Source organism: Euprymna scolopes, chromosome 1, assembly GCF_053919585.1.
Source record: "Euprymna scolopes isolate OS-2025 chromosome 1, ASM5391958v1, whole genome shotgun sequence".
NCBI lineage: Eukaryota > Metazoa > Mollusca > Cephalopoda > Sepiida > Sepiolidae > Euprymna > Euprymna scolopes.
In genome coordinates, this window is record NC_136482.1 from 160,645,447 (window position 1) to 160,665,915 (window position 20,469).

The window sequence follows — 20,469 nt, forward strand, 5'->3', positions numbered from 1 at the left end:
GATTTTTTTTCCATATTATAATTTCTGTATATTGTACATCTTTTTTTTATAATTTCTAAAGAGGGATTTCTTTTTCTTTTTTTTAGTCTTTGAAGTTAAATGTGGATGAAAAAGACATGGAGAAGGAACACCAACACCAAATTACTAAACGTAGAAAAGCCCAATCATCAGGCAAGAGGAATAAACATACTTCTTAAGTGATTGTCTCCTCTTTCTCCTCCTCCTACTCCTACTCCCTAACCCTTCTTACTCTTCAGCAGGCTGAGCTGTGATTACGCACACACACGCACACATACACACACACTATCCACTTTTCACATAAAAGTAATAGCCTGTTACACACTGTATGTCTATTAATTCTATTACTGCTGCTAGTTAATGTACTATTTTATATATATTAAAAATGATATGGTCAATGTATATGTATAGCAGTTAATTATATGCCTTTTCAATTTAAGACATTCTTGTTTGCTGATGGAATGCAATATGTCCAAAAAAAAAAAAAAACTGAGAAAAAAAATGTTTATTTAATGTAATAATGATTGTTTACAGCTAAAATAAATTATTTGAGAATGTATGCTCAACTAAAACCCAACATTTGATGAAATTTGAAACGGACAAATTGTATATCAGCATTTAAGAAAAATTCATGAATCTTCATCTTCATCCATTGTCCTTATTTCAACAAAGGAGAAAGTATTAATGTACCTTTTTATTCATTATTTGTGATTTTACTAAAATTGAAAGTGCATTGCATTCTCCTGTGCTATATTTCTATATTTCTGACTTATTTCGTCTTAACAATCAGACTTTATTAGGGATACTCGATTTGATTTTGTTCAGAGAATCAACCAAATATTTGTAAATTTGTATCCTTTCTTTCTGCACTTCTTTTCATACCTCTCCTTCCCTCTCCCCCCCCCCCCCCCGATAAAGGAGGGATTGTTGGTCTCCCGACAAAAGAGGGATTGGACCTATTAATTCACTCCTGTTCGTCTGTTTGCACTTTTCTCAATAACCATGCCTTGGATATTTTTTTGAAATTTTGCACAAGCATTAATCATGGTGAAAGTAAATTTCTGCACCAAAATCGTTCACTCGTGGAGGGAAACCCTGCATGCTCGGCTTGTTCTTTATTTCTTCTTTTCCGCAGCTGATGAAATAAATAGATGAACAGATGTGTAAGCATAGGAGTGAGAAAGATGTCATTGTCTGCGCTAGTTTACATATTTTTATATACATATGTAATCCTTTTATTTATGGATGAAACTTTTGGTGTGATCCTTGTTTCATTTTTCATTTTAATTTGCTTTCAACCATTCCTTTCGTTCAGTTTCTGTTGCTACACTTTTTTCTTTTTTTTTTTTTTCTTTTTTTTTTTTTTGTGATATTATCATCCATCATGTTAGCCTCCAAAACAATAAGCAAATCAACCTCCTCTGCTGGTTTCACCCCCCCCCTTAAATTTTTGAAAATAAATCACTGCTCATTAAATAATAAACTTTCAAAAACGAATTTAGTGACATTTATCAGCCTTTTTGTAACAGAGCGTGTACGAGCGCGTGGTGAAAATATCAGCAGGAGCTTAAGATAGCTGGCTTGCCCAAAAAAAAAAAAAAAAAAAAAAAGCACATATGCAAATTAGGAAGTGTGCTAGATGAAAAAGAAAAAGGACACCACGTGGTCAGGAGAAGAAAAAGTGCAGTCGAAGACAAGAAATGGATGTCTTTGGCCAGCGTATAGTGGCGCAGAAAGAGAAACAATCAGGTGAGATGGACATGTGGCTCCCACAGTGGCAGCGAGAGACTCTTTAAGCTGGTGTTAAGACGGGGAGAAAGAAAAACGGTAATAAACGACTTGTGTTAAAAAAGAAAGAAAAGCCAAGTCGAATTTATTTATTTTTGTTTGTTTGTTCCTTTTAGATGATGCCGGACAACGTGGGGGTCCGAGAGAGAGGTTTGAACTGTAACGAACACAGTTTGAGCATAACGGCTACGTGACTTTTTTTTTTTTTTTTCAAATGGGTCTTTTCATTGTGGTTAATATTGCTTATCCATTTCATGAATTATCCACTTTATAAAACTTTTCCTTACGCTTTGAAAATGTATGGAAAGTTAAAGTGTAAAAAAAAACAAAAGATTATTTTTTATGTTATGAAAATAAATACATGTTAAAGTTTCTTTGAAAATCTGTTACATTTCAGTCCTCTATGAGATTCCTATCACAACATTAATGGCTTATGTTGAGCATTGAATACATTTTCACAGCCTTTTAAAACACGTATTTATCCCAAAGATCAGTGCCATATTTGATTTTACTAGAAAAACCCAAATGAACCAAAATATAGTTGTTTCCTTCATGTACGTCTTTTAAAAACAAAGCACAAAAAAAATGAAAGATAAAAATGCATAGCTCATATTAGAAGAAAAAAAAAAAAAAGAAGAAATATACAAAATGAAAAAAGCTAAAACAAGAAAAAATGTGAAATGTTTTGGATTAATTCAAAAAAAATTTTTTTTTTTAAAGCAGAGACAATGAAAATGAATTTTCTTCAAAGTAATCTTTAGATTTTTCAATTCAAACCATTTTTTTTTTTTTTTTTAAATTTAAATTTCAGTGCTGTATAGTAAAACTATTTAAGTAATGATTAAAGTTTATAATATTTTTAGAGATTAAAGATTGCCTTCGAATTCATTTATCATCATTACCATATTTGGTTTATCGTCCATGTTACAGCTTAAAAAAAAAAAATAATTTATCTCTGACCAACTCATTATTTAAACTATCTGAAATACAACAGATTTTCCTTGGAAGTCATTTCCTTAGTTAAGACAAGATTTTTTTCTAGGCCGGATCCGTTTCCTGACATGAATACAATGAGATGATGGGAACCAGTGCTTTTATCAAGACACCATCTCTTGGTGATTGCCTACCAAGGCATTTATCAATGCATCAAACTCTAAAAGTAAATACGGTACATATTTGATACTGTAACCCGAAAGACTGCGTCTACAACAATGATTACCATTATTTTTAATCCATATATACCATGAAAAGATTAATCAAGTATATTAAGCATTGAAATTAAATAATTAACAAAAATAGATGTTTTTGAAGAGCTGAGAGAGATAACTCGAAAAAGAAAATGTTTCTATTGTCTCCTTTAAATTAAAATGTTTTTGTTTTTCAGAATCCAAAAACATTGCATATTTTTTTGTTTTTACATGGTGCCTTCAATAAGTTTCCAAACTTTTTTTCATATGAGCACTTTTATTGATAGTATACACATGAAACTCTAGTCCCCTTCAAAGTAACCTCCTCCGGCTGTAATGCACTTGCTGAACCATTTCAACGACTTCTGGAAGGCCCCATGGAAGTCCTCTTGTGTGTGCGTGTCATTGACCCTTGTCACATCTTCTTTTATTTCCTCAGTTGTCTCATAACGACAGCTTCTAAGGTTTTCCTTGAGCTTAGGGAATAACCAAAAGTCACAGGGATCAAGGTCTGGACTACAGTGGGGGGGGGGTAGTAACTCTCTTGATGCCCATGATCTTCTCTGAGCACCCTTCGGACAAACTTTGCGCAAATTTTCCACATCTTCAGTTCTTTGCAAATAATTGTGTACAGTTCCCACACTGACATCAAACTGTGCACTTATTATATATTATAAACACAAGACGGTCCTTATCCATGAAATTCTTCATTTGACTAATCAACTCTAGTGTTCCGACTTCCTTACTCCTCCCACACTTCTCATTATCCCTCAGACTCCCTGCCTTCCTTGAATCTCAAAAATCGATGCTCGATTCATGCAAGATAGTCCAAAAGCAGTTTGAAGCATTCCATACATATTTTTGGCATTTTTTCCAAGTTTACAACAGGATTTTATTGCATATCATTCTTTTAAAGTGCCCTGATGTCCAGATTGCGTTGTTAAAATTCACCAGCTGTGACAATCAGGCTTTAGTAGGGTGTGTTCCAATTCTTGTTGTAGCTGTTCATTTGAACCTGAAATCATAAAAATTAGTCAGTCAAATGTATAAAATGTATAGCAATAACATATTGAATTTTCAAGAGTCTACAACAATTTTAAATGCCTGTACTGAAAAAAGTCTAGAAACTTATGGAAGACACCGTGTATATGTGTGTGACCATTTTCATACTTACTGCATTGCCGTGATAATCGTACATGTTGTGGTGGACTAACGCTGTCAATCCATCCATTCAATGCAATTTATAAGCAAACAATGTTTATTTTGGATAAGTAACACTTGCTTCATCAGAGTTGAATGACAGAATTGTAAAATATGCTTGCCTGACTAAGACTGAAAAAGACCAGTCTTATTTACATTGTCATTTACTGAAAGCCCTAAAGGGAGCCACCCAGCCCATAGAGGTGCACCATCTCAACTACCTTGTAGCTCTCCTAAAAATCAACTTCCAGCTTCAAATTTTCAACTCCCAAGACAATATACAAACAGTCTTTATTTATAGGTGTTTTATCTGGAGCCCATCTAGGAAAATTATTTTTCCCACAAAGACAGATTCCAGTGTGACTTTCCCGTTAAATGAGACACTTATTTTTCTCAAACAAAGTGAATATCTCTTGGATGGTCTGACTCTGGACAGGGATATTTTGAGCTGTCTGCATCCTTCTTTCCTTTGGCCAAGCATCTAATTACTGCAATGTCTACCATTTGCATGCACTAGTAAAACATTCTGCACAGCACATTTACACATATATATATATAAATAACTGAAATTTTGAAATACTTTTAGAGTATAACTTGTATAATACTGTAAAATTAAAGTCCGTATAAATATTAGTATCAATATATATAAGACAATCCCAATCAGATAAAGATTCTCAATGACATACTTAATTCCAAATTTTCATTTATATATATATATATATATATATATATATATATATATATATGTTATAAAATGTATATGGCGATTAACACTGAATATTCCGCGTTTCATCCACTCTAGGATTCTTTAGGCTTCTGCGCGAATTCTGTGGTTGTTTGTCGTTTTTATATGCGCATCTTCTATTGAGATTTTAGTTAGCCAATCAGCTTTCTAGTATCCACCGCGTCCTTCCTATCAGCCAATGAGCATGCATTTATTGGACAAAGGCCTATTTGACCTCTGGTTGACCTGTTCCTTTGTGTGTGCTCTATTTAGCCTGGATATTTAGTTTCTTGATCTGTTTTAAATATATATATATATATATATATATGTATGAAAACGATAAAAGGCAAAACAAATTAAACACAGGAAGAAATCATTGAAAACAAGAGATTTGCCAATTTTGTTAGAATTAAAATTATTGTTGAAAATACTATATTTATGAACAATTATATATATATATATATATATATATATATATATATATACAGGGGGTTTGAAAAATTAATGTCATAAATAATATCAAACAATTCCCATAAACTGAAACAAATACTGATCAACAGTTTTTATTATAAGCATATAACATGTAAAATGTATTCAATAGTGCCACCTTATTTCTGTATATAAGATAATAAACTATCCCTGTGACAGGCAAAATAAGTCTGGGTCTGGTGTTACACTAAGAAAATCATTAAAAAAAATGATACCAAATAAATATACAAGTTGTGGGACTCTAAAGGAAGATCTGGGCATCATCATTGACAGGGGCTCATTTAATAGCCGACATGAGGAACTTGGTTGGCATCCTGCAAGTGTTGACCCTTTTTTGTTTCAAGTAATAAACAAAATATGGGTAAATAAATATGATCAGCATGAAGAGGAAAAAATGGACGACATAAGGCTAGTAATAGAATGCTATTACAAAAGCAACCTCCTGCATAAAGATGCCCCTTTAAATAAATATATATATATATATATATATATATATATATATAAAACTCAAATGACCTTGTAACAGGTTGTAACCCAACATACGGTTTACGACTTCCGGTTGCGCATGTGTACATAAACAAATAATCAACGTAGAATAAAACAGCGTCCCAATTGTTTTTGGGTTTTTTTCGCGTTTAAATTATCCAAATAAACAATGGTTAATACTTTCTGTATTTTATTTTTTACATCGTTCATTTCCGTATTACGTTTAAGTTATTTTAACGCAATTTTCTTACAAATTAATCTACTTTAACCCGTTAACTACCATAAGAGCATTTTACAACGGCGATTTACCCACCACCTTCATTGTTTTTTTTTTAATTTATTCTCCATTTTTTTATACACCTTTCTTAAAAAACATTCATACGTTTTCTTCTACACTACCAACATAAATAAATAACCCCGAAAATATGTTTTTTTAATTTGCGTTACAAATAAATAATCAACGCGACAATAAAACGTATTGTTTTACTGTGTACGTTTTCAGCGTCCCAATTGTTTATTTTGGGGTTTTTTTTGCGTTTAAATTAAAAGATATATCAAAATTTGAATTTAATTTTAAGTATTATGGTATCTGTTCAGTACACATTTATCTATAAGTATGGCAAACCACTTATAATTCAATGACTGTAAGTTTTTTTGTTTTTTTTTTTCAAAAATAAACAATTATAAACAGAACGACTCATAGAAATCTATCTATATTCTTTTTTCATCTTAATGTACTTTCATAGAGATGTTTCTGTTATGTCACAAAAAACTATTTTCTTTACATCTCATACATTAATTCCATAGCTAATATAACATACTGACCCAACGGGTCACAGGTAGTCTACTATATATATATATATATATATATATAAGATTTATTTATTTTTTATAAGCGATTCTGTTGTATTATTTTTTTCCTTTCATTTCACTCCCTGAGTGCTTGTAAAGAGAGAAGTTATCTGCCCTTTGTTTACACACTCCCAGAAATCGGTGAAATCAACCATGTTTTGATCAAATCGATTAATTGCCTGCTTTAGTTAGGGATCCATTGTGGTGCACCAAGAGAAAGCTTCACATGCCTTCCCACAGTGATTCAACCCACAATACATTGTAAATTACATTGCACTGTAGAGAACCTACTGTTGATTTTATAAAATTATTTCTGTAAATAACAAATTGAATTAAAGTTCAAAAAGCAGAAGTCAAGTATCATGGTCTAATTTTGCTCTAAACAGAAACATTTATTTAAAACACGCCCCTGTCATATCAAAGAACCTACCATTGACTTTATGTCAGGCCTTTCTGCTTGTGTGGTAATAAAACTTCCCAAATGCATTTGTGATGTTAGGCTGTGTAAGGCATTAAGTTTAGTCAAAATCGCCTGTTCCTTTTTTAATCAAACTTTTCGATTATCAATCATCAATACTTATCAAAGATATTCTGATTAAAAAAAAACTATCTAAGAACACTGCCAGATATATAAAGTACATTTGTGTGAAATTTCAAGAAATCAGCCCAGCCATTGCAGAGTCTATAGGGAATGAACTCCTACACACGCACGCACATACAAACACACACAAAGTGAATTTCCTCTTTTATATATATATATATATATATATATATATATATATATAAAACTTAGTTCCAGAATTATGCCTTCGGTTGCTATCATTTTTCGTATTTTAGTTCCTGCGTGAGCAAAGAGCCATCAATAGAGGGTGCCGACCAGCTTTAATTGACACTCGATGTTTCATGCACCTTTTCTAGCACCTTCCTACAAAAGAGAGGTGAACAGGACTGCTCAGCCACAGAAGTCTCGATCGAAATCTGTCCCTGTCAATGAAGACAAGATAGCAATGTTAAGATAAGACTCCTGCCACCCACAAGTACATTTGTGACGATGCACCTCCAACTTGTTAAGCTTACACACGTTGCCACTCCTCCAACACATTAGGACTCTCAAGGAAGCTTCAACAGCTGCAGGCAGAGTTTGAGACATTTGTACATCATTTGATTTAAATGATGTGAACTTACACCACACTCTAGACTTGAGGTCCTGGATATGACCTTAAACTATATCTGATGGTGAGGCCCCAGCTTGCGGGTTTTGGGGAGTGTGGAGCCACCCCTTAATTGCCATTGCTCCCAGGTCCACTCTGACCCGGAGTGGTGGTACCTGTTAAAGTCCTAACTATGGGTTAAATAGGAAAAGACTTGAGAAAAATATATATAATCTATTAAAAAAAATGTTCTTCAAAATTACTGGATTTGGCATTAAATAACCTGAAAAGGGTTGATATGCCATAAAACAAAAACAACCAACCACTCTAGACTTTAAAAACTATGATCCAGTGACAAGCAGAAGCAAGATGACCAGTAGTTATTTCAGCTGCAGGTTTTATGTCAGTTTTCTTTCTCCTATACAAGTTGCCTTCACTTTGGCTAAGGAGCCTCGTCTACCCTAGCGAGGAAAAATATCCTACGCCATATTCCAACTTAGTAATTTCCCAGTCGTGCAGTAAATACACACACAGACACACACATATATTTCTAGTTATCGCAGTATGGTAATCTTCTAGAACATCATAGGAGGCTAACATATTCTACACCTTAAGGATGAGCTGAAACTATGCAAAGCAGAACCCCTCATCTCTCTGAGGTATTATATATATATATATGTGTGTGTGTGTGTGTATATGTATATATATATATATATATATATATATATAATAAATTCCACAGCCAAACAACGTCGCAGCACACAAGAGCCATGACAGTCAAAGAACCGGAAGTCCAAGACTCGAGTTTCGTCCTCATTTTGGGCTCATCAGTTAGACACATCCTAACTCAGGATTCAAAACCCAAGCCTCTTGCATGCAAGGCAAGCACTCTACCAACTGAGCAAACGCCCTGCACACAAGAATATCTTGTGTATATATATATATATCTTGTGTATATGTATATATATATATATATATATTCTTGTGTGCAGGGCGTTTGCTCAGTTGGTAGAGTGCTTATCTTGCATGCAAGAGGCTCGGGTTTCGAATCCTGAGTTCAGATGTGTCTAACTGAGGAGCCCAAATGAGGGCGAAACTCGAGTCTTGGACTTCCGGTTCTTTGACTGTCATGGCTCTTGTGGGCTGCGACATTGTTTGGCTGTGGAATTTATTATATACAATCTCTCACATTCTGAAAATCATATATATATGCTCGTATATACATACAGGTGTTTATGTGTATATATGTTAATATGCATACATATATATGTATATATGATCTTGAGAAGAAAGTTCTTGCAGAATTTTTAATTTTGATTTCAAATGATGTATTTTCATTTACATATCATTTTAAAGGGTGTTTTTTGCTCTATCTAATCATTTAAATTACAATAGTTTGAAAACAATTGTTTGCTTTTCAGAATGTTGAATACAAGATGGAAAAAAAAAAAGAAAGCAAATTCGAACAATTTTCTTATTTCAATTCAAGCTAGGCCGAAAAGTGTCTGAAACAGCTTGTGATATCAATGAAGCATTTGGCCCATGAACCACTAACTGAATGTATAGCACAATGGTGGTTAAAGAAATTTCATGGCGGCGACGAAAGTCTTGAAGATGATGAGCGTAGTGGTCAGTCATCGGATGTTGACAACGATAAATTAAGAGATTTAGTTAAAGCGAATCGATGTACAACTGTACGAGAACTTGCTTCTGAATTAGATGTAACGTATACAACGATTTCCAATCACTTGATATAGATTGGAAAGACAAAAAACTTTATAAATGGATGCCTCATGAATTGAATGACAACCAAAAGAAATGCCGTTATGAAGTGTTATGACAATGTCCAATTGCACGTTGCGAAACCAACCCGGCAGAAGTTGAACACATTGGGCTACAAAACTCTGCTTCATCCGCCATACTCTTCAGACCTCTCACCTACCGACTGCCACTTTTTCAAGCATCTCGACAACTTTCTGCATGAGAAATGCTTCAAAAACCTAAGCAATATCAAAAACGCCTTCAGCAACTTCGTTGTCACCAGAACGCAAGATTTTTACATTACTGGCATAAATACACTTTGCATTGGCAAAAACTGTGTTGATTCTGACAGTGTTTATTTCGATCAATAAATTTTTGCTTGAGCAGAGATAGGTTCATCTGAATTTAAAAGTTAAAAATTGCAAGAACTTTCTTGTCAACCTAAGATACATAAAAGCTACATGATTAACCTGGCTTAACTTTTATTGATATATGTACATTGCCACTGGCTAATATATTTTAATATATTAAACCTTTGAGAAAAATTTTCCTCATAAGATATATATATGCACTCTTTTTTATTATTCTTTATGTAAATGCAGTCATATCTTGCTACGATGTGCAGACCATTTCAATCATAATTGATCTCATCAGGCAGGAATTAAAAATCTAAAAATTAAAAAGGGATTAAAGATCATTAACCTTACTTCACGCCAGTTATGACGAAATATATTTTCTCTCCTCTTAAAAAAAAAAAAAAATTGAAAATGGTCTTGAACCGCTTTTCAATTTTTGAATTTTTAAATGTTCTTGTCTGATGAGATCAATTATGATTGAAACGGTGTGCACATCGTAGCAAGATATGACTGTATTTACATAAAGAATAATAAAAAAGAATATAATTTGCTCTCTTTGATTGAGCACTATCAACAATCCTTGTTGAAATTCAATTATTCTTAATTTTTGGATATCTTTCTACCTGGAATTTATATATATATATATATATATATATATATATATATATATATATATATTAGTGTTGGGACAATTAATCAAAATCGGGAATCGGAACTTTTTTGGGTATCGGAATCGAAAAAAATTTTGTATTGATTTTCCGATGCCAAAACGATTCCTTTATCTCTTTTTCTATTTGATTTTGTTTAAAACAAAATCTTCTGCCGCTGGTAGTAATAATATCATACAATAAATATTTATTTTAAATTACCAGTCAAACTAAAATGTACAGATTACCCCCACACAAGTGTATTTTCACGTTTGAGAAAATATCTGCACATTTACCATGTGTTTTTATGGTAATCAGAAAAAAATAACAGCTTTATAGTAAATATTTAGGGATTTATAAAGAATCGGGATCAGTAATTGTATCGGAATGGGGAATTTAGTAAAGAATCAGTAATTGTATCGAAATCGGGGAAAATATTGGAATCATCCCATCACTAATATATATATATATATATATATATATATATTAGTGGAGATGGTAATTAATAAAAAACTGAAGAAAGTGCTCAATACTGTTGTAGAGCAAATATGCGTTTTATTTTTTATTACTGTATCTTTCTGTTAAGTTACATTATTGTTTCGGCTACTCGGCCGTTTTTTTGGCCGTCTGTAGCGTCCTCAGACTTTTACAGGATTTCTGTAAAAGTCTGAGGACACTACAGACGGCCAAAAAAACGTCCGAGTAGCCGAAACAATAATGTAACTTAACTGAAAGATACGGTAATAAAAAATAAAACGTGTATATATATATATATATATATATATATATATATATATTATATATATACACACACACACAATTATGTTATCAAAAAATTCGTTTGTGAAAGAAGAATGTTGTACATTTTTTTTATTTTTTAAATTTGTAACGCATTAGCGTTTGTGTCAACCAGCAACAAACATTAAAACCTAACTGATTTCAATATGTATTATGAAAGACCAGAAACTGAAAGGAATGTGTTGAAATAAAAAAAAATAAGAAAAAAAAAAAATGGAGAAAATAAAGCAAGGTATAATCAAACAGAAGCTTTCTGTTCTTTTTAATAATGTTTGTTTAAATGTATGTATATATGTAAACACCCATACACACACCTGCCGTCTTTATACGTTGACCATTTATATGTTGTATACATTAATATCAGTGGATGAAGATTATTTATACAGGAAAAGATGCACTGTTGATGGGTTTATCAACGAACAACTGTATATACACCATTATGATGACACTGCACATATAATATACATAGATGGTTATAGTAAAGTATATACCGACATGTATCACATTTTCAGTGAGAAATCAATGGTAAACAGTTGTTGCAAGAACCCAAATTGATTTTATAATTCAAAAGAAGCAAAGCGTACTGGAAATCTGGGGACTTATTGCCACTCAGACCCCAGGGAACACCATCTTCTGTTGCCAGTATGTTGATAATAAGTAGGGCTATGACAACAGCATATTCTTTTCATTCTTTTGACTCTCGGATATATATCTGACACAGTTTAGACACATTTAATCAACCGAGAACCACATCCGTCTATATAAAAAAAAAATAAGATATTAACGGACATATACTCAAGAATCAAAACAATGAAAAGAATATGCTGTTGTCAGAGTCTTAATAATAACTTGTGTGAGAACTCCTGCTGAGTAAATAAATGAATATCTAATAATGTGAAATCTTAAAATTCTAAACTTAATTTGTGTGTTTATCTAACTGAAGTGCAATAACTCTGTTTTCTTTGCAATTTCTCTTTTTAGTATCTTCAGTTGGCAGGGGTTTTTTTTTTTTCTTTCCTTTATTTTTGTTTGATTTTTTCAAGGCTTGTTTATTTATAATATTTATTATTTTTTGTTCTTTTTTTCTTTATTTATACTTACATTATTAAATTTCTTACATTAACTTCTTGTTTTTTTAGATATGACTTTCTCTTTTTTGCTTTAGTTCTGCGTTCTTTACATTAATCTGTTTTATCATTTTTTTTTTCTGTAAAATATTGAAAACTATATTTGAATTTTAAAAATTCAAATATAGTTTTCGATGTTATTAAAACAAAGCTGCATTAAACTATTTCTTTAAAAAAATTACATGACTTTAAAGAATTATTTTTTGTTTTGTGTAGGTTTAGAGTTATATTTTATAAAAAAGTACAAATAAATGAATTTTAATATTTTTGAATCAGTAAAGTTAATAAAAATGTTTGTTACTTTAAAATTCAAACACTAATGCTACAGTTTTATTTCACCATAAATTGATAATGCGATTTTTACATCAAATCAGTTTTGGGTGCAGCTTAAATAAGTAGGTCCCGCAGACGAGCCTCGTTCTGACATTCGGAAAATTTAGGTTAACAACCGGTAAAGCTACCGAAAAGTAACCCTTTTGAATAAAGATGGATATAAACAATATTTTTTTTAAATCAATTTCTTAATTTTACTTAAAAACAAAATGTGAACATATATAAACAATATTTTAGAAAATAATGTAATTTTAAATAAAAATTGATTGTAAAGAAAATTTTTTGTAAATAATTATTGAAAAATATTGTAAAGTGTTTACATAGCTGGTTCTTTGGGATAATAGGGGCGCCTCAAACCCCCTATATCAAAAAAAGATAACAAATGAGTAAAGCTTTAGTGTTTTTACTATTTCAAAGCGCTTTTTTTTTTTGCTTTTTTTTTTTTTTGCTTTTTTTTTTTTTTGCTTTTTTTTTTTTGCTTTTTTTTTTTGCTTTTTTTTTTTTTTTTGCTTTTTTTTTTTTGCTTTTTTTTTTTTTTTGCTTTTTTTTTTTTTTGCTTTTTTTTAAGTTCGAAACACAAGTAGTGGCTAGTTGTTAACTTAACACAACAAGGGCGCATTGGCGGAAATTCTTCAGGGTTTAAATGTTTTGTAATGCTTTTATTGGGGTCGAAAAACGTCTTTTAGCTGCCATATTACTTCTTATTTACTTGCCTCTCCACGAGGACAGTTAGGCACAAGATCGGTTTTTAATGTAGAGAAGCATTTATTGCTAAAAACGAAATGGTGAAATATAAAAGCAAGTTAAGTTAAAAGTAAAAAAAAAAAAAAAAAAGTAAAAAAAAAAAAAAACAATTCAAAGAATTAAAGACAAAATTCAAAGAAACTTCGGACATTTATTACTATAAACATAATGAAGAAGTGAAAAAATGAAGTGAAAATAAATAAATAATTGCAAGCAAAGGCAAGATAAGTCAATGTAAAAAGGGTCAATAATGGTAGAAGCACTGGTGTCACACGTGACCTTACTGTTCAGGTTTTTCAGAATGAGGTTCGTCTGCAGGACCTACTTATCCAAGCTGCACCCAGCTTTAATATAATAAGTGTAATTTTTCATGCAATCTATTCTGTCAATATTTTAAGAGATTAATTGAAATCACAAATTAACATACGGTACAAAAACAAAGAATAAGTTAAAATTTTCTACTTATAGGATTGCTAAGCATGAAAATCCCTTAATTTATTTATTGCAGACTTTTATCCTCATCTTTTTAGTTGCTGTTTCACATCATTTCGGACAACTATTCCTCTGGCCTTCGTCAGGTGCTAACTGCGATGGGATAGGAACTCCGAATCTCCTAACTGCATTCTCAGCAATTACTGTCATCCATAGTGGTTGTGGTCTCACCTCTGGCCGGCTTTGGGTAGGATTGAAACCGCTATCTTCAGACAATTCTCACCTGGAACTGTAAAGATTCAATGTCTCTATCCACTGTGCCATGGGCCCCAAAGAGGAATAGTTGTTGAAACAACAAAGTTGTTTCAACAACTAAAAAAGATGAGGATAATAGTCCGCAATAAATTAATAAATAATACTCATCTCTATAATGAATTCCAATTAAATAATATATGAAAATCCCTCTTTTATTAGAACAATTACAACTGTATTCTATGATTCTTATCTATTCTAAGTAGGTATATTATATAAAAAAAAACTTATAGTATATATCGACCATCAAAAATGCTTGCTTATAAAGCATCTAATATGATTTTTCTAAAAACGTGTTTTCCATCTTTTTATCTCCGTGATTATCTTTTTATCATGATTCGGTTTCTGCCTTACAAATGTACCATTGCTTTTCAAAATACAAACCCCATGATTTGTATTAAATTCTAGGAAAATAGCTAAATTTAACAAAAATAATTTTGAAGCTAAATAATAATTTTAGTGGTTAGCAATAAACTTGACATCTCTTAAGAATATTTTCTAAATTTTCTTTTTATATCTAACTTTTTTCCTTTCTTTTTTTTTTCTTTTTTTTTTTGTGTGAGATTATAGCTCAATTCTTCATTCATCTTTATGTTGGTACCATAATTTTCTGTAATTCACCAAACAAAAATTCCTTACTTAATTTGAAAACATTGCTTTTCGACATACTAAGCAAATCAACAAAGTTTTTTTTTTTGTTTTTTTTTGTTGCTAACAAAGTATGAAAATTCCAAACTCTCAATCAATAACCAATTATTTATCATCTATCTTCTTTTTTATATTTAGCAAAGACCGAAAATAATGGCTCAAAAAAGAAAAGAAACAAAAGACAATTAGAAAATGTCCCAGGAGAGAAAAAACGTGACAACGCCAATTTAACATTCTGGAAGGTACAGAATAAATCCTCAATGAAAGAGACTCGCGTGGAAAATGCAGGAATGACAACAGCTCCCAAACCGGTAAAACATGAACAACCAATTCCTCAAACAAAATTTCCTCTTCCTAAAAATGAGGCTGAAGGCTCAAAGAAAATGCATAACGTGGAAATGGCAAAAGCGTTAGCCAAAGAAGCTTTTACAGTTCAGCAAACACTGAAACCTGTCATACCAGATGCACAGTTTCCTATAAAACAAGAACTTTTAGAATCCAATGCTTCCAACAAGTCGGTTTCAAAATTGCAATTTCAGTCCAAACCAGCATCAGCACAAACATCCTCAGGTGACAAACATTCATCAACTGATAATGAAAGGTTATCTATACAGACCAAAGATCAAGACGTTTCATGTATGCAGTCTGTGACTGAACGTACATTGTCAGAATCTTCTGGAACAAATCAACCAGAAGAATTACAGATAAATCTAGCAGATGAAATAAAATTGCAGCAGCAGCTAGTTGAAGCATCAAGACGAGAAGATAGACTTCAACTGAACCCGAGCGATGTACAACTCGTGAAATCATCGTCTAACCTGGCGAAGGATGAAAAGGCTAAAATCTATGAAATAACTGTAGCCACTGCTGCTAGTTTGGAACCCGGAGAACTCTTAACTTGCCCAAAATTACAGTCACCACAAAATACGTCAAAAACTCAGTTTCAACCTTCTGACGTTAGGAGAAACTCATTAGATCTTCGGACAGCAAAAGAATCTTCTCAGACTGAAGAGAAAACCTCGGATACGTACAAATCTGAATCGGAAAATCCTCATCCTATGCATAATCACAAATGCTTTGACAAAACTGAAGCTGACAACCTTCTAGCATCTTGTCCAATCAAATCTAATCAGGGTTCTGAAGAGGTAGCATCTAGTGAGGAGATTTCTGAAGAATTAGAACCTTTATTTGTCAATAGTTTGTTAATAGAACCTGATGCAACGCAATACCGATCTGTCCAAGAGTTAATTGTAAATAATATTTCGGAGGATACAGCCAATGAACATGTGAACTATTTTGGAAACAAAACCGGGTCACCTAGAAAGGATCTGGTAGCTGACCCTATTTCTGACATCTTTCAAAACGTATCATTGGATACTGCTGTTGGTAGGATCCAACCGCAGCAGCAATCCTCAGTTGCACAATCAACAGATACAAAAGAGCAAGATGACGCTGACTTGAATTTAGTTAATATGCACAAACTACTTGAAGCAAAGAACTCGCCAGCAGACAATGAAATTGCAATAGCAAGTAATAATACATTGGTAGATAAAAGTCAGACATTCTCAAGTGAGCTATTATTAAGTGTTACATCGGAGCAAGTACAGCAGTCGAGTCAAGTAAAACCGAATGCTGACTTGGCTGCCAGTCAACAAATCCAATCCTCCCAGTCGCCAGCAGCAACAAATACTGTCGAAGTTAAAATCCAAAGGCTGTCATCGACTTTGCAAATGGGAGACGATTCAAATTCCTCTGAATTCACAAAGTTAACTTCAGATAGAACTGAAGCGAAAAAACAATCTGCCCCTGCTGAAAAGCCGTTAGCAGCAGAACCTGTTTTCATTAACGATCTGGTGGATGCGAAAAAAATCTCAAATGACCCAGATTCCAAGGAATGTACTAGAGTTACTGAACACCTTGTTCAACAATTGTCTTTTCAAACTGTTCAACTTTTAAATAAAGATGCTTCATTAGTTCCTGTCGGATCAGAAACGAATCTGCCATCCAAAAATGATCTGGAACAAATAAAAGAGATGCACATTTAATGACATTTTTTAAATCTATTATTTTATTTATTATTATTATTATTATTTTTTTCAACAATAAAGGAAAATGGCAACGATACAATAAAAATTTTATTTAAGAATTTATCCGAAATTTTTGAATGCTTATAAAAGTGTATGGGATAAACAAATGCTTTCTTTATTAAAAGAATTTTCATAGAATATGGCTATTTTGTTGAAACTTAATTTATTTGCAACATTTTCTTACTATTAAATCAACTGAGTCCTTTTACTAAATTATTTTAGTCTATTTTTGAAATTTACTAATATTTTAATGCATGGAAAAACTTTTCTTGGTTTATTTACGTTTCCATTCTGCTTTTGTTATTCAAAGGAGAAGTACAGGCTGGAACGATAAAAGTGTCGCCCTAAAAAAAAAACAATACTACAACTTTATTTTAAAACTTTTATTGAAAAAATGAATTCAGCTAACTTGATTATGTAGTAGAGCTGACATCTATTCAATGTAGCCACTTTCAGCCTCAATTACTGCCTCAAGACTAGTCAGAAACTGTGAGCATGCCTTTTCCACAAGCGCCAGCAGGAGCTCAGCTAATACTCTGTGGATGGCTGCGATCAGGCTGGCTTTGGTGTTGTGGGAAGTCATGTTGGTCGTATTCTCGACATATGACCAAACAGAGTAGTCCAACGGGTTCAGGTCGGGGAAGGAGGAGGGGTGGGGGTGAGAGAAGGGTGCAAAGTCGTAGTACTCCTTCTGAAGCCAAGCTTGGGTCTTTTTGGACATGGGCTAGCGCCAAGTCCTGCTGCCACACCCAGGGTCTGTTAGCAGCCACCTAATTGCATCAAAGGATCACCATACTCTTCAGCACATCCAGGTACACTTTGGTACTGATTTTCAAGCCAACTTCGAAGATGTAAGGTGGCAGATCGGGGAAGGAGGAGGGGTGGGGGTGAGAGAAGGGTGCAAAGTCGTAGTACTCCTTCTGAAGCCAAGCTTGGGTCTTTTTGGACATGGGCTAGCACCAAGTCCTGCTGCCACACCCAGGGTCTGTTAGCAGCCACTTAATTGCATCAAAGGATCACCATACTCTTCAGCACATCCAGGTACATTTTGGTGTTGATTTTCAAGCCGACTTTGAAGATGTAAGGTGGCATGATGCGTCCCTCACTTGAAACCACACCAAAGACCATAGCCGCTGCTAGAAACTTTATTTTCATCACTTTGGCCACGTCCCTGTGATCCAAATTTGCATTTTGAGGGTGTTGGCAATGGTCCTGTTAGATCATTAGAGAGCAGGAGTTGTACAACTGCGCATCTCCAATCTTACTTGTCGAACACTGTGTCACTTTCAGACATGATAGAAGGCTCCTATCGCTCTTGGGATTTGTACACAACTGGCCAACTAGTAGACCGTCTGCAACAAAAAAAGAAAATCGTTTTTCGTCCAACGGAAATGGAATCATGTCATCCTTTCTAGGGCGACAATTTTATCATTCCACCCTGTACATTTATTTTTCAAAGCACTCTTGTTAATTTGCTGCCATAATTATTCGGCATTATCAGATTTCTATGCATTGTAGAAAACAAATGAAAACTTAATTGCAAATAATATTTGAAAGCATGATTCATTAAAACTAATCTTATTAACTTGATGCCTGATTATTTGAATTTCCTTCATTCCACAAATTTATCAAGTTTTGAGGAAGAGAGATGATTCAGCATAAACCAACCACCATGCATGGTTTTAACGTTTCCACATCTCATCATAGGTGGTCTGTCAGTGAGGCTCGGGTAAGTTACGACTGAAAATAATGCTGTGCTGGTTTTATGTAACCATTGGTTACTTTGAAAAAAAAACACACACACACACAAATCAATGGTCACTTTGTAGCCTCTTTTTTCCAACAAAATTATTTTAAATCACCTGTTTATTAAATTTATTAGTGGAATCATTTATGAAATGATTTTTGGATAAATGTTTTTTTTTTTTAATTAATCACTCTTAATTTGATGAAGATCACTAACAAATTTCAGTTAGTTGAATTTAAGTAAAAATTTAGCTAATTTTTTAAGTGAAAAAAAAAATGCTAAACATATTTTACAATATTTTTTAAAAATAACTTTTAGTGATTTTTAGAAATAAAATCTTTCTAGTAAAGAAAACTGCCTGGAAACACTCATAGCTAAGAAATTTGGATATTTTTTTTACGTTTAATTCACACGTGAAACTCTAAAATCTAAAAGAATTCATATTTTCTTTCTCGACAAATTTTTCAGTGTATCCATACGTAATCTCCTGAAAAAAGTAAAATCTAAATTTTGTTAAGATGGATTTCTTGAAGACTTTCACATACTATAATATTATTTTTTATATCGTTAAATAATCCACTCAACCTCTATATTTACACGAAAATAAGTCTTACTTTGAAACCAAATATAAGAAAAACATCTTAGTTATTTTTTTGTTTTTGTTTTTTTTTACACGGTGGTCGCCACTTATCAAGACCCAGAAGCCACTCAGAGATCTTAGTGAAATATATTTTAATTACTTTCAAATATTTTTTAAAAATATGACCTTACATTTTTGTTGGCAGACAAATTTTCAATCTTCATCTGTGTAGTTGCGTCTTATCGTTGAAAAGAATAAAAACTTAACTGATGAAATTGCTTCAATTAAAACCATAAATCGTTTATTACTCAATTTGAGTTTCTGACCTTTTATTCGTATGTTGAGAACGTGCTATTATGACAAGTAAAAACTACTTAACGGACAGGTTTCAATATCAAAGTAACGCGTAAATGTATTTGGCGTAGAAGTGTGAAAAACTCGAAGTTCACTAATTCATTGAGGTTGTTTTAAAGGTTTGTTAATAGAGCAGGAATGAAATCTTTCTTTTTTTAGGCAAAAGTATTATAAATTTACATGTTTAATTTATAAAAAAAAAATTTTCATTTCATATGATAAATAATGATTTATGAAACCGTTTCATAATCCAAAATATGTAAACCAAAAGAAAATGTATATTTTCTTATCTTTTCAAAAATGTTTATTCATTTCAATATATTCAAATATGAATAAGAAATATTGTCAACTAGCCTGTGTGCACGGCGTTGCCTGAGTGTTTGGAACTGGTAGTAGGTAGGCAGGCTCAAACCTGTACCGCAAAGGAGGAAAAGAACGTGAAAAAAAAAAATGTGACGTTTTTACTGTTGCACCCATAGCCAAACCTGAAGTACCGAATGTTTAAATTAAGGTTAGTTAATCGAAAAGAGGCGATTACTTTTGAAAATATTGGCGAATAAAGCGACCCCTCCCCCTATCGAAAAGTGCCCAGTTGAGGGTGAAGGAATTAATGTTTTTAGCCAATTTTTCGATATTTGCCATCCGAAG

The 20,469-nt window shown here is 32.6% G+C and overlaps 1 protein-coding gene across 1 annotated transcript in view; it reads left to right on the forward strand.

Annotated features, from left to right (window-relative positions):
• The window catches only part of LOC145276950 (uncharacterized), a 95,407-nt gene extending 78,129 nt beyond the window's left edge, over window positions 1–17,278 (forward strand). Inside the window, exons 9-10 of the mRNA XM_080128468.1 lie at window positions 87–171; window positions 15,192–17,278. Of these exons, the coding sequence (XP_079984594.1) occupies window positions 87–171; window positions 15,192–17,098 (1,992 nt within the window). The 3' untranslated portion in view covers window positions 17,099–17,278. The remainder of the gene's footprint in view (window positions 1–86; window positions 172–15,191) is intronic.
• The last annotated feature ends 3,191 nt before the right edge of the window (window positions 17,279–20,469 follow it).